Source organism: Lampris incognitus, chromosome 11 (assembly GCF_029633865.1).
Source record: "Lampris incognitus isolate fLamInc1 chromosome 11, fLamInc1.hap2, whole genome shotgun sequence".
Classification (NCBI taxonomy): Eukaryota; Metazoa; Chordata; class Actinopteri; order Lampriformes; family Lampridae; genus Lampris; species Lampris incognitus.
The window spans coordinates 2,203,757-2,218,691 of NC_079221.1; the positions used below are offsets into that span (position 1 = coordinate 2,203,757).

The 14,935-nt window shown below is 51.6% G+C and overlaps 2 protein-coding genes across 4 annotated transcripts in view; both read left to right on the forward strand.

Moving 5' to 3' along the window:
* The first annotated feature begins 1,686 nt into the window (after window positions 1-1,686).
* sumo3b (small ubiquitin like modifier 3b) lies at window positions 1,687-5,600 on the forward strand. The gene is made up of 4 exons (XM_056289143.1): window positions 1,687-1,820; window positions 2,429-2,557; window positions 2,758-2,829; window positions 4,643-5,600. The coding sequence occupies exons 1-4, from the start codon at window positions 1,800-1,802 to the stop codon at window positions 4,706-4,708; spliced, it is 288 nt and encodes a 95-aa protein (XP_056145118.1). The 5' UTR covers window positions 1,687-1,799; the 3' UTR covers window positions 4,709-5,600.
* Window positions 5,601-9,307: 3,707 nt separating this feature from the next.
* The window catches only part of fmnl2a (formin-like 2a), an 88,938-nt gene continuing 83,310 nt past the window's right edge, over window positions 9,308-14,935 (forward strand). For all 3 annotated transcript variants that reach the window (XM_056289098.1, XM_056289096.1, XM_056289097.1), the window contains exon 1: window positions 9,308-10,010. In XM_056289098.1, coding sequence (XP_056145073.1) covers window positions 9,897-10,010 — 114 coding nt within the window. In that variant the 5' untranslated portion in view covers window positions 9,308-9,896. The remainder of the gene's footprint in view (window positions 10,011-14,935) is intronic.

Genomic DNA, 14,935 nt, shown 5'->3' on the forward strand with positions numbered 1-14,935 from the left:
ATCCTGCTGTCAGGGGCGCGGGGACGCTGGAGCCTATCCCAGCAGTCACGGGGCGGCAGGCAGGGCGACAAGCTGGGCAGGCCGCTGGGCCATCACAGGGCCAAAAAGTGAATCAAAACTAGAGACAGATTATTGTTGTATAACATTCACAACTAAAAGCCCAAGCCCTGGTCTGACATTTGAGTTGTGAAGAGGTCAAAGATGTCTCCGCCCGACCGGACAGGCAGCATGGCACGGCACGGCACGGCTCGCCTAGCAGCGCACAGCGCGCTTCTGCCCGTCTGACGAGACGTACCTGTGATTCTGTGTCCAGGTGACCTGGTCCAGCCTGGTTCAGCCTGGTCCAGTCTGGTCCACCCTGGTTAACCCTGGTCCAGCCTGGTCCACCCTGGTTCACCCTGGTCCAGCCTGGTCCACCCCGGTTCACCCTGGTCCAGCCTGGTCCAGCCTGGTCCAGCCTGGTTCAGCCATAGTCTCAGGGTAATGGGGTGATACTGGCGCCATGTTGCAGAAAGATATCTCTGCTTGATGCTGTCACCGTGTCAGAAACTAGTGTAAACTACTAATAAGAACGGGTCTGACCCATTAGCCGAGCGGTTAGTGACGTGGCCTTGTGGCGCGGTACACCCGTATCGAATCCCGCACCGGGCAAGAAAATAACCGGTCACACTGTTTACATCTGGTAATTCGGCACATTTAGCAGACTAGTTTCCACAAGACTCTGAGTGTAACAAGCACTGAGGGGACACGTTTCCCGCCCCCGAACCGGGGGCCAAATCTGGGCTGTGCGGTCTCTCCCTGCGCTTCCACCTGACGTGCTTCCCACAAGCCGCGGCAGGTGACTAGTGCCGTGCTGCAGGTGACTAGTGCCGTGCTGCAGGTGACTAGTGCCGTGCTGCAGGTGACTAGTGCCGTGCTGCAGGTGACTAGTGCCTTGCTGCAGGTGACTAGTGCCGTGCTGCAGGTGACTAGTGCCGTGCTGCAGGTGACTAGTGCCGTGCTGCAGGTGAGTGCCGTGCTGCAGGTGACTAGTGCCGTGCTGCAGGTGACTAGTGCCTTGCTGCAGGTGACTAGTGCCTTGCTGCAGGTGACTAGTGCCGTGCTGCAGGTGACTAGTGCCGTGCTGCAGGTGACTAGTGCCTTGCTGCAGGTGACTAGTGCCTTGCTGCAGGTGACTAGTGCCGTGCTGCAGGTGACTAGTGCCGTGCTGCAGGTGACTAGTGCCGTGCTGCAGGTGACTAGTGCCGTGCTGCAGGTGACTAGTGCCTTGCTGCAGGTGACTAGTGCCGTGCTGCAGGTGACTAGTGCCGTGCTGCAGGTGACTAGTGCCTTGCTGCAGGTGACTAGTGCCGTGCTGCAGGTACTAGTGCCTTGCGGCAGGTGACTAGTGCCGTGCTGCAGGTGACTAGTGCCGTGCTGCAGGTGACTAGTGCCGTGCTGCAGGTGACTAGTGCCTTGCTGCAGGTGACTAGTGCCTTGCTGCAGGTGACTAGTGCCTTGCTGCTGGGGCCGCGGCAGACACGTTAAAGCCAAGCCGCGCTAATTGTGGGAGAAGGACGCGCTGCTCGCGGAACCTCAATGGGGATGCGCCAACGAGCGAGCGCGTCCACGTGTCCGCGGTCGTGAAAGAAAGGCGGGCACGTGACCGCTGTGAGCCAATGACGCATGAAAGTATGCGCGCTCCTGCCGGACTCAAAGAGGATAAGAGCGAGGCGCTGAAAGCCCGCTGCTACCACTCTGCCAGCGGCCCGGCCAGCTCCCCGTCTCGCAGCTCCCGCAAAGTCCTCCACACCGGCGCCATGTCCGAAGAAAAGCCAAAGGTCGGTAACTTTCTGCCCGAAGCGATAAGCGGCCCCGGCCCCGGCCCGGCCCGGCCCGACCCGGCCTGGCCCGGCCCGGCCCGCTGCCTGGGATGTCGACGGGCCGCTTGTAAGTTAGCGCTAGCTTGTTAGCTAAGGTAGCCTAGCCGCCAGGCTCCAGACGCCGCATTTGAGCGGGCAGACCGACGAAAACAAAGGTAGACCAAACTGCGGCTCTCTGGGTCTCTTGCTCATATTCCCCCCGTCCTTACGGACTCCAAAGACCGCCGGTTACCCCCCGCCCGTTATCGGGCTGCAGCCGCTCTCAGGCGGCCCCTCGGCTGCAGTTAAATGTCCGGGAAGATGAATGATGTGCCTTCTTTTTGTTTGCGCCATTGTGGCTTTCTGCGCCAGTTCAGCCGCGCACTGCCTCCGCTCGGCTCCGGTCGGCTCGGCTCGGCTAGCAGGGGCCGAGACACGGAGCGGGCGGCGCGGGGCTAGCGAGGAGGTGGCTGCTGGTTCTGCTGGTGCCGGTGCCGAGCACCGGCCGGCCGGCTTGCGGGCTGGCCGGCCGGCCGGTGCTCGGATATGTGTGGCTGACGGTTGTGGGGCTTGTCTCTGTGTTGCAGGAAGGCGTGAAGACGGAGAACGACCACATCAACCTGAAAGTAGCTGGGCAGGATGGGTCGGTGGTACAGTTCAAAATCAAAAGGCACACTCCGCTCAGCAAGCTAATGAAGGCGTACTGCGAAAGACAGGTACGTGATCCCCGGCAGGGAGCCCGGGGTTCGGCTCCTACTCGCCACTCGCCTCCCGCTAGACTAGCGCTGAAACGCGAGCACCGACCATGCATGTTAGCGATACCGCGCTGGTGTGTAGGCTCACTCCTGAACCGGCCACGCCAGCTAGTGTGTGGACTGGCATCACACTGTCATTGTGTTTCTGTTGTCTTTTCCAGGGTTTGTCAATTCGCCAGATAAGGTTTAGGTTTGACGGACAGCCAATCAATGAAACAGACACGCCTGCACAGGTTGGTGGACTCAAGAGAACCTCTGTCTTCTAGTAAGGTAGAGAGGAGGAGGAGGAGGTGGTGTTTTTATTCATTTTGACCTCTGCCAACATCAGCTTGTAAAAGTCTTGTACGATTAATGGATATTAGGATTATCAGATATTAAGACACCTGCACTGTTAAACTGTGCTGGCTACATGCAAAAGATGACTAAAGGGTTGAATACTGGATGCCTTGTTGATAACATGTGAATGTGGTTTTCCTTGGTACCAACAGTGTTCATATTTATCAAAACGTCTGTGTTGTCTTTACGAGGATATTACACTCTGGAATAACACTGCAGTTATGTAAATTAATGTGCTGTATATACCACCAAATTCATGCTCGTTTACAGTGTTGAAGTATTAATATTTTTCAAATAGACCCCAAATGTTCTTGCTCCCAGCTGTGTTTCCAGCTCACACGGAATTTATATGTTTGGCTTTGGTTGAAACTCGGTAATATTGTACATAGGTAATATAGTATAAAGGGGGGTTTCCCCGTCTGCCCTGACTGGTCTTGATTGAAGCTCTATGAATTTATGTACTCGCTGGTAATGATAAATCACTGCTCCTTTGTCTTGGTAGTCACTCATATTATATTTTATTTTTTTCATCCCAGTTTAGTCTCTAAGCTCCCTGCTGCTCCTTTCTCTTCAAATGGCCATAAAATATTGATATTTTTACTTTTTATTTCTCTGAATAACCTGCAGGGAACTTTTGGAGAAGTAAAACAGTTGAGCACACAGGTCACGTTTGGAATCAAACACATTGGTTTCACATTTATGTTAATGCTATAAAACCCTGAAAACAGATTTCCCACTGTTAAAACCCCAGTTTCCTATCTGTAATTGCACTGACTGCAATGCATTAAAATAATGCACATCAATTAAACTGAGGAAGTCATGTGCTTATACAGATGTACAGCAAAGAATGGAACAAGTTGTCTCTCATGGCTCCATTCATTTGACTTACTGTTTTCTGTCCCACAGTTGTGGCCTTCGTGAGCATGTTGAACTAAAGTTGCTCTTAAACAAAAATTCAGATTGTTCCCATCTGCAGTCTTCCTCGGCGGGATTCATTCTTTACATTGACAGAAGAAAGGGAGCACTAGTTACTGTTAATTTTCTCATTTTCAATTCAATATGTGCTTTATTGGCATGACAGTATGTACAAAACATACGTTGTGTACATATTGCTAAAGCATGTAAAACAACCACACAACACAATGATTATAATAACGGCAACAATGATTATGATATCAAACAATAGCAATGGGTGCAACGCCCACTATCTCTCAGGTTATGGCAGGAACATATAAATCGTGTGTGTGTGTGTTGGGTTATTCAGAGAAATAAAAATCCTCTCTATTTATTTATATATATATATATATATATATATTTAGGTGTGTGTGTGTGTGTGTGGAATTATGTGTTTATATTTTCACTAGAGACATTTCGATTCATGGAAATTGACCCTGCCTCCACAATTGCTGACTGGACAATCTTGGCTTTAAATAGTTGATGTGAATTTGGCAGTCATGGAAAAGTTTTTATCTATTATATCATTATTTGTTATTAATATTAATTGGTAATAATATTGGTAAAGAAAATAAAAATCTCATCATGATGCCCAGTTATCAATGGTTTTAACTTGCATGTGAGTTCCTCCCCTGAGGACTTAAGGAGAATCACCTGACATAATGTTGTGTTGTAGGTTGGGGTCATTGCTCTGACTGAGTACTGAACTGCCGATGGATTCTCAGATTTATTGATCATATATTTTTGTTTTTACAGCTGGAAATGGAGGATGAAGACACTATTGATGTATTCCAACAACAGACAGGAGGGGCCTCTTCTTAAATGGAAATTGGACACACCTCACAGAGGACTCTACACTTGGACAAGCGTCCACATTATATCATTATGTAATTGTTCTTTTTTTATTATTATTATTTTTATTTTTCTCAATCTTCTTGCCCAAACTCCCAAGTTCTACAAATCCATTAAAGAAGGTGGGGTTATTTCGGTGGGGCCACATCCTAACTTTGAGATGGAAGTTTGTTTTTTTACACATAAATGCTTTTATCTATTCACTCATGGAGAGTATAGTGTTATTTTCAAAGGTAGATCTCAGGCTGCCTATGGTTTGCATGGTGTTCATGATGATTTGAGAAAGATGGCCTCCTGCATTTCATTATTAAAAGATGCCACCATCCACTTTTTTAAACGGTCTTGCAGCTAAGCATTCAAATCGAAGATGGACAACTGTTGAGTCGTGGTAGATAAGACACGCTTGCATATGTAAGTTGAACCAACCTCTCCAGTCCATAGCGGCGAGACTTCACAGCTTACAGATTTCTTATCATGTAACTCAATTTAAGCTGTTTTTTTAAGCACAAAAACGTTTGCTTTGTCCATGCTGTTGTTTGACAGAACAACCTGCTCAGAGAGATGTGTATGGATGCTTTACCTCAACAGTGTCACACCCATTGCTGATTGGCTTGAACAATAAAGAATCATGATGTTTTATGGACCAAAATTGCTGATGGAACAGTGTTAGGAGTAAAATGGTTTGGTAAATAAAGACTGTCAGAAGGAGGCAGCCTTGTTTTGTGTGTGTGTGTCTCTGTGTGTCTCTGTGTGTGTGTCCACATAGGGGAGTAATTCTGTTAAGTTTGATCTCTGCCTTTTGCCCACAATGTCACCATTTATAGAATAAAAGGGGTACTGCCTTGTCCAGTCCATAAACAATCATGAGCTTATCTCAAGTGATTAGTTTTTGATACTTAAATGAGTTTTTCATACAGTCATAAGTATTCAGTAACTGCTGTATTCATTCATTCATTCATTCATTCCCTCCCTCCCCAAACGGCTTATCCCGCTCCCAGGGTCTCGGTGTATTGGCTATTTAAACAAATGGTTTAAAACGTTGTCGTCCATTGATACACTCAGGTTGTTGGCCAGCTTTCACCCGACCTGCGGTCGGGTGAAAGCTGAAAGCTGTCGGGTGAAACATGAACATGGTAATGGCCACCTTGGTCGCTGAAGTAACGATGTGGCGGATTAGGGAAAGTGAGTTTGGCAGACAAATGTCCCGCATATCTTGGATTTGTACGTCATTTGTTGTCCACATACTGTTCACCGTCAATATAATTTGGGACTCGGCCACGTGATCTTGTATGTTACCTGGGCGATGCACATTTCTTGCAGTATTCATGTTTTGCCTTCAAACATACATGCTGTCAATAAATGGCCTGCTGCGGGTTTTGAGGTTGGGAATGGTCACTCCTTTACTCTGTCAGTTAGCTCGGGTTTACTGTAGTACAGCAGAGTTTTCTGGATCCGGGCTTTGGGCCAGCGGTTCAGCAGTGTAGGGCCACTGCAACCCACATTTGTCAAGAGATTCACAGAGGGGTGGCGCAGTGGGTGGTGCAGTGGCTTCACAGCAAGAAGGTCCTGGGTTCGAGCCCCAGGATAGATCAACCTTGGGGGTCGTCCCGGGTCGTCCTCTGTGTGGAGTCTGCATGTCCTCCCCGTGTCTGTGTGGGTTTCCTCCGGAGGAAACACATGTAGGTCAGGTGACTCAGCCGCACTAAACGGTCCCTAGGGGTGTGTGTGTGTGTGTGTGTGTGTGTGTGTGTGTGTGTGTGTGTGGACCCTGTGATGGCCTGGCTGCCCTGTCCAGGGTGTCTCCCCGCCTGCCGCCCAGTGGCTGCGGGGATGGGCTCCAGCCTCCCTGAGAGCAGGGGAAGAGGTGAAGATAATGGATGGATGTTCGAGGGGCAATAGATATTCCCCTGAGAGACTACACGAGGAGGAACAGCAACAGGGTTGTGCTTGCGACGCAGTCTTGACTCTTCTGTGAGCAATACAATGATTGTCCGCTAGAGGGCAACATGGCTCTTTGAAGACATGCTCCTTCCTCCCTCGGTGTTTGATGCACCTACGACTTGTGAGTTTTAGGCCTCGATGTCCATGTGTCTCAAATTCCTCCAAAGGAGTTGAGGCACTGAAAGCAAAGCACAAAACTGAAAATGAATTTCTCGCCCCACTGTGGCCTGGCAAGCCAAAAACACTGATTCCTCTGTTGGCCCCCTCGTTCGAGAACAGTGCTTTTGGCTGCCTGGCAGATAAATTTAGCAACATCTGTAAAACAGCATCCCTATGTGGCTCCTTGCACAGAGGTTTGATTGTGCCGTTTTTTTATTTTGGCATCTGCTTTGCATTTTATATCTCCTCATGGAGCAACGTGAAGCCTCTCCCCCAGCACAGCTGTGGGGTGTCCCAGCCTGAGTTACACTCAGTCACTCGCACCAGTCTCCAAAGCAACAACACAAACCTTCCAAGGTCTGTTTTGATGACGACACTTGACCGACCGTGTTATGTCTCCTTGAATTCTTCCCCATTAAAGCACAACTTGGTTGCCGAGTTGAAAAATGTGCAGATTCTGGTCCTTTGTGTACTCTTTTGAGTCTTGAGTGTTAACCTTGCAAAGGACCTTGTGCACTTCTCCCACCTCAAACCCCACCCTGCAAGCCCAGCCCAAGCCCCTTTGGGGCCCTAAACAGAATTTGATCCCCCTGGTTTCCCAGTACCACTTTGTTTCTCATGTGACTGCACGTGGCTGCGGGACCCTAAGCAGCGGCTTAGTTTGCTTATGGATTGGGCCGGTCCTGCCTTCACTCTATTACAAATCAGCTTCAGAGGCACACCCACTGAGCCACACAGTCATGACGTCACCATCATCTCACCCCTGTTTCAGCAGCATGCCCATGCTCCCTTCTCTTTCTGCGGCGTGTCGTCATCAACAGCTGGGTCAGGGTGGCTCCGAGCCGGTCTACGGACCCAGTTGTTCTCCTCTACCGCTAACGGACAGTCGTATGTGCACCCATTGTTGTGCTGCCTCACATGTTTGCTAATGTCGGCCATGACTGACTATAAGAAGAGGTGATAGGTGGATTATCCGGACCGGCGGGGTGCTTCCTGTGGCCTATACCCCGCCACTGACAGGGGAAGGGGGGGATGGCTGCTTCCGCTCTACAAAGGGAGGCTTGGTAGTTTCCGTTGACGTGAGAGACGTCAACACTCTGCCATGGTTCTCCTGCTCAGAACAGGTGGCCCTCCTTCCAAGACGCCCTGCCATTTCTCTGAGCCGGCCCACGGGCTGCTGCTGCTGCTGCTGCTGCTGCTGCTGCTAGATAACATTAACCTTATCGAAAAAAAGCTAATCTTTTAACGGGTAAACATTGTCTTGTTTATACTTGTTTGAGTGAACAAAAGGAAATTAACTCATTAAAATCGGATTTAAAACAGGTGTAAAATCCGGGAGTGTAACAGAACAGACTTGCATGTCAGTATTGCAGATAAGGCAAGTAAGGATGTTCAAACAGGGGGCTGACACGAGACATGTGGGGTGTGTGTGTGTGTGTGTGTGTGTGTGTGTGTGTGTGTGTGTGTGTGTGTGTGTGTGCGGATGAGGGGTGTCTGAACACCAGGCAGTATGTAGTTGCCCAGCACCAGACCACAGGGCTATAGACAGCCTAGTTAAAAGGGACGGGTCTTCTTTTTGAAAAAGTCGACCTTTGTATTTCCAGCGTCGGATAAATTAGGCAGCCGGCCTTTGACCCAGCATGGCTACGGGTACACAACTGTACCCTAAAGTACACAAACACTCGCAGCTTAGTGGAAGGATCCTCACATAAAGGACATGTCAGTCTTCAGGACATCATGTGCAAGTGAACAGTTGGGCCCCGAGCTGAGCCGAGCCGAGCCGAGCCGAGCCGAGCCGAGCCGAGCCGAGCCGACTACTGCTGCTGGTGCCACTCCACACACATGTTGGTTGGAGTTTTTGGAGCTTCATTTTGGGGGCTAGCTTTAACAACCCCCTCCCACCGACACCCATGACTGTGTCAGCGGCACTGTGAATCCCTGGTCGGCTGTGTGTGTGAGGATGACCTCTGGCTGGACATGCGCTCTGGGGTCGAGTGGGTCCTGCGGAGCATCTGCAGAACCGCTGGATGCGCTCCAGTGTGGCGCTTGCTGACGTCATGCTCAGGGTGAGTAATGGACTTGTGAGCAGGGCTCCACCCTGGTGGGCTCGGCCCAACAGGGCTCCACCCTGGTGGGCTCGGCCCAACATGACGAAGATGTGGGAAGTTAAAAAGAACAACAGCTGCTTGTCAGTGAACCAAGTTCATCTCCACATAGTTGTTGCGCAAAGTGCGTCTGTTTGTTTGTTTGTTGTTGTTGTTGTACTTGTTGTTGTTGACTTGGCCTTGGCACTTGCAGAGCGAGGCGCTGTAGCGTGTCACGTGCCCTCGGGGGTTTTTGCCTCGCGCTGACGGACGGCTCGCCTTATTCTTCCTCCCATGGACTCGAAGTACCACAATGCAACACGCGGCGCATCACATGGCAGCGCCTCCTGTAGCCACGGCTCTCGGCACGCCCCAGTAGGAGGCTCGTCGGTGGGGGAGAGAGAGAGAGAGAGAGAGAGAGAGAGAGGAGGCTGCGAGAGGAGTGTGCGGAGCCGCTCCTCTAACTAGCTGGTCAGCGCTGCGGGAGTAACCAGCCTCCGCTGCTGGAGGTGGAGGTGGAGAACTTGAATCATGCACCTCGTCATCACTACGAACTGGGAGTGGAGCCGAAATTGTGCAAGACGCGGATAGCAGCAGGACCCCCGGAACCAGCAGGACCCCCGGAACCAGCACGAGTTTGGGTTGCCTGCACGGCGTGCGTGTGCGCGCGTGTGTGTTTTCTTCTTCTTCTTTTTCTTTTTCTTCTTCTTCTTCTTCTTCTTCTTTGCGCTGCATCAAGTTTCCGAGCGGTGGACATGCTCGACGAGGCGCCGCTGCTCGGGACCCGTGGCGCCGCCTCACATGTGCTCCGTGCTGACGCGGTCCGGAGCGGCTAGAGACGGGACGGGGACCCGCTTGCTGAGCGAGCCGACGACACGCGAGGAGGGGTTTCCTGTTCTGCCGCCGCGCTTCGTGTTTCGGTGTTAGGGGGCAGCAGCAGAGTTTCCCCCGGGCGCTGCGGGACCAGCGGGGCCATGGGGAACGCGGGCAGTATGGACCAGCACCCCGACCTCCGGGCGCACAGCATGCCCCTGAAGCTGCCCATGCCGGAGCCAGCCGAACTGGAGGAGAGATTTGCGGTCGTCTTGGTAGGTGTACATCAAAACAATCAACACCCCTCACCCCTCCCCAAACTGGTGGTGGTTCCCCTGGTTTCTGCTGCTCTTTGTTCCCCCGTGTCCCCCCGTGGTCCCCCCGTGTCCCCCCGTGCCTCGTCTCGGGCAGGGACAGCTGTGTGTAGGCTGGACCTCTGTCCAACAGGTCTGCTCTTTTGTTGTTCCTCAGCGGCACATTCGCCACTTGTGTGTTGGGGGGGGTCCGGGGGGGTCCACATTTTGGTTTGCATCGGTTGATGGATGTCATCATCATCATCATCATCATCATCAACAACATGCGATTCTTGTTCTTTTTTTTCTTTTTCTTTTTAATCTTTTGGGTCTCCAAAGTAGTGACAAAGTTGCATGCGGGGCCCTGCCCAAACGGAGGCTTGCTAACAGGTCCGCCAGCCCCCTTCCTGCGCAGGCTGCCTGGCCACAAGTCACCGCCGTGGCGTGGAGGCCTCGCCGGCCTGGGGACGGACGCCGAATCTCGTTTGACTTCACTGGAAAACACGTCGAGTTCAGCACGAGGATGCTGCAGTGTTTCCACGGGAGCTCGTGTGTATAGGTTATAGGCCTCAACACACACACACACACTTGTCTGCCTGCCTCAACACACACACACTTGACTTTCTGCCTCAACACACACACACTTGTCTTCCTGCCTCAACACACACTTGTCTGCCTGCTTCAACACACACTTGTCTGCCTGCTTCAACACACACTTGTCTACCTGCCTCAACACCCACACTTGTCTGCCTGCCTCCACACCCCCACACTTGTCTGCCTGCCTCAACACACACTTGTCTGCCTGCCTCAACACACACTTGTCTGCCTGCCTCAACACACAATTGTCTGCCTGCCTCAACACACACTTGTCTGCCTGCCTCCACACCCCCACACTTGTCTGCCTGCCTCAACACACACTTGTCTGCCTGCCTCAACACACACTTGTCTGCCTGCCTCAACACACAATTGTCTGCCTGCCTCAACACACACTTGTCTGCCTGCCTCAACACACACTTGTCTGCCTGCTTCAACACACACTTGTCTGCCTGCCTCAACACACAATTGTCTGCCTGCCTCAACACACACTTGTCTGCCTGCCTCAACACACACTTGTCTGCCTGCTTCAACACACACTTGTCTGCCTGCTTCAACACACACTTGTCTGCCTGCCTCAACACACACTTGTCTTCCTGCCTCAACACACACTTGTCTTCCTGCTTCAACACACACTTGTCTGCCTGCTTCAACACACACTTGTCTACCTGCCTCAACACCCACACTTGTCTGCCTGCCTCAACACCCCCACACTTGTCTGCCTGCTTCAACACCCACACTTGTCTACCTGCCTCAACACACACTTGTCTGCCTGCCTCAACACACACACACTTGTCTGCCTGCCTCAACACCCACACTTGTCTACCTGCCTCAACTCACACTTGTCTGCCTGCCTCAACACCCACACTTGTCTGCCTGCCTCAACACACACTTGTCTGCCTGCCTCAACACACACTTGTCTTCCTGCCTCAACACACACTTGTCTACCTGCCTCAACACCCACACTTGTCTGCCTGCCTCAACACACACTTGTCTGCCTGCCTCAACACCCCCACACTTGTCCTCCTGCCTCAACACACACTTGTCTGCCTGCCTCAACACACACTTGTCTGCCTGCCTCAACACCCACACTTGTCTGCCTGCCTCAACACACACTTGTCTGCCTGCCTCAACACCCCCACACTTGTCCTCCTGCCTCAACACACACTTGTCTGCCTGCGCCCAACACACACTTGTCTGCCTGCCTCAACACACACTTGTCTGCCTGCCTCAACACCCACACTTGTCTGCCTGCCTCAACACACACTTGTCTGCCTGCCTCAACACACACTTGTCTGCCTGCCTCAACACCCACACTTGTCTGCCTGCCTCAACACACACTTGTCTGCCTGCCTCAACACACACTTGTCCTCCTGCCTCAACACCCCCACACTTGTCCTCCTGCCTCAACACACACTTGTCTGCCTGCCTCAACACCCACACTTGTCTGCCTGCCTCAACACCCACACTTGTCTGCCTGCCTCAACACACACTTGTCCTCCTGCCTCAACACCCCCACACTTGTCCTCCTGCCTCAACACACACTTGTCTGCCTGCCTCAACACCCACACTTGTCTGCCTGCCTCAACACACACTTGTCTTCCTGCCTCAACACACATTTGTCTACCTGCCTCAACACCCACACTTGTCTACCTGCCTCAACACCCACACTTGTCTGCCTGCCTCAACACACACTTGTCTGCCTGCCTCAACACACACTTGTCTGCCTGCCTCAACACCCCCACACTTGTCTGCCTGCCTCAACACCCCCACACTTGTCTGCCTGCCTCAACACCCACACTTGTCTGCCTGCGCCCAACACACACTTGTCTGCCTGCGCCCAACACACACTTGTCTGCCTGCCTCAACACCCACACTTGTCTGCCTGCCTCAACACACACTTGTCTGCCTGCCTCAACACCCACACTTGTCTGCCTGCCTCAACACACACTTGTCTGCCTGCCTCAACACCCCCACACTTGTCCTCCTGCCTCAACACACACTTGTCTGCCTGCGCCCAACACACACTTGTCTGCCTGCCTCAACACACACTTGTCTGCCTGCCTCAACACCCACACTTGTCTGCCTGCCTCAACACACACTTGTCTGCCTGCCTCAACACACACTTGTCTGCCTGCCTCAACACCCACACTTGTCTGCCTGCCTCAACACACACTTGTCTGCCTGCCTCAACACACACTTGTCCTCCTGCCTCAACACCCCCACACTTGTCCTCCTGCCTCAACACACACTTGTCTGCCTGCCTCAACACCCACACTTGTCTGCCTGCCTCAACACCCACACTTGTCTGCCTGCCTCAACACACACTTGTCCTCCTGCCTCAACACCCCCACACTTGTCCTCCTGCCTCAACACACACTTGTCTGCCTGCCTCAACACCCACACTTGTCTGCCTGCCTCAACACACACTTGTCTTCCTGCCTCAACACACATTTGTCTACCTGCCTCAACACCCACACTTGTCTACCTGCCTCAACACCCACACTTGTCTGCCTGCCTCAACACACACTTGTCTGCCTGCCTCAACACACACTTGTCTGCCTGCCTCAACACCCCCACACTTGTCTGCCTGCCTCAACACCCCCACACTTGTCTGCCTGCCTCAACACCCACACTTGTCTGCCTGCGCCCAACACACACTTGTCTGCCTGCGCCCAACACACACTTGTCTGCCTGCCTCAACACCCACACTTGTCTGCCTGCCTCAACACACACTTGTCTGCCTGCCTCAACACCCACACTTGTCTGCCTGCCTCAACACACACTTGTCTGCCTGCGCCCAACACACACTTGCCTGCCTCAACACACTTGTCTACCTGCCTGATCTGTAAACTTCAGACGTGGCTGCCTGAGTCCTCACAATGAAACCTGTGAGTCATTGAGTTGATTCTGTCCCATTTATTGTTTAAACTTTAATGCTGGCTCACTGATGACGCTTTAACTGCTAAGGATTTCTGATGAACTTCCTTTCAGTGGCAACAACTTTGGACAACTTGAAATATAAAGTTGAGCATGTCAGATGTTTCTGTAGGTCTGCCACATCCAGCGCTGCTGGCTGCTCAGGTGGGTGTCGTGCTTGGGTTTGTTGTAAAGTGAAAACTTGTAACGGTGAGTCACAGTGAGCAGAAAATGGCTGATGCTGAAACTGGGTGTTGACTGGAGTGGACAACATCTCTAACACTGACCAAGTTAAAACTGTTTGCACACAACCAAAGGAAGTGTAATTCGTGCACTCCTTGACTGGGGAAAATGAACAAACAACAGATTTCTCCATCATTAATGACAAATGACAATGCCTTGCTCATCAGAGGGGTGTCCAGTGCTGTACACTCTCTGGTCACTGAATAAGGACCTATGGCCCAGCAGTGTTGACAGTAATGGTGAACATTTACGAGGTGGCAAAAATGTGGGTCAAATGTGATCGTCGCCTGGCCCGGTGCTCCAGTAAACATTAAGCAGCTCAGAAGGAGGACTCGGCAACACCTGAGGTGTCTAGCTGCACGACTGTAAGCCTTTCTGGTGGAAAGAAGTAGGGTGTAATTTCTCGTCTTGTGCAGTCTGGCACAGAGCTGACCTTGTTTACTATGAGGTGCAGTGGTGCAAACCTTTGAGCCTGTTGGCTTATGACAAAAAAATGATCAAGTGTTTTTAAGGGAGTCAGATGTGTATTGCCGCAAGTGATAAATCCCATTCTGTGCCTGAGGCAGCAGACTGTGGCGTGTGTGTGTGTGTGTGTGTGGGGAGGTTTACTACGTCTGCCTATAGAGTCACCTGTTTCCTATGGTGTGTGACGATCGCCTCTGGAACCTGGTTTCACAATCTCCCCAGCAATAAATTCAACGGATTGCAATGAGAACGGATAAGTTGTTGGCAAAGGGTGTATGGAACTCTTCCAGATTACATTTGTAAAATGTTTCACCTGTCAGGTTCAATGGGTCCAGTTCAATGGGAAACGATGAGTTGAGTTAGTGGATTAGCCATTGGAGTGATTTTCCACATAAAGTGTCAAAAAAAAACTCCCTCACAATCTCCCTCCTAGGGATGCACCAATGTATTGGCCAATAATTGGTGTTGGGCGATTAAAAATAAGGATTTGCACAACTGACCATTGGCCAAGCGTTTCAAAACAACCAATTGTTATCTCCAATTATGTCCTGTCAATCAAAAGGGGGACAAATAGGAATGGGCTGCATGGTGGCCCAGCGGTTAGCACTGTTGTCTCACAGCAAGAAGGTCCTGGTTTTGAACCCCAGGCCATCCCAGGTCCTTTCTGTGTGGAGTTTGCATGTTCT

What these genes read in the sequence shown, in the direction of transcription:
- sumo3b (XM_056289143.1), top strand. Translation starts at nt 1,800, where the DNA reads ATGTCCGAAGAAAAGCCAAAG. An exon ending in AGGCGTACTGCGAAAGACAG is followed by an intron (nt 2,558 to 2,757) that starts GTACGTGATCCC and finishes TGTCTTTTCCAG; the next exon opens with GGTTTGTCAATTCGCCAGAT. An exon ending in AAACAGACACGCCTGCACAG is followed by an intron (nt 2,830 to 4,642) that starts GTTGGTGGACTC and finishes TTGTTTTTACAG; the next exon opens with CTGGAAATGGAGGATGAAGA.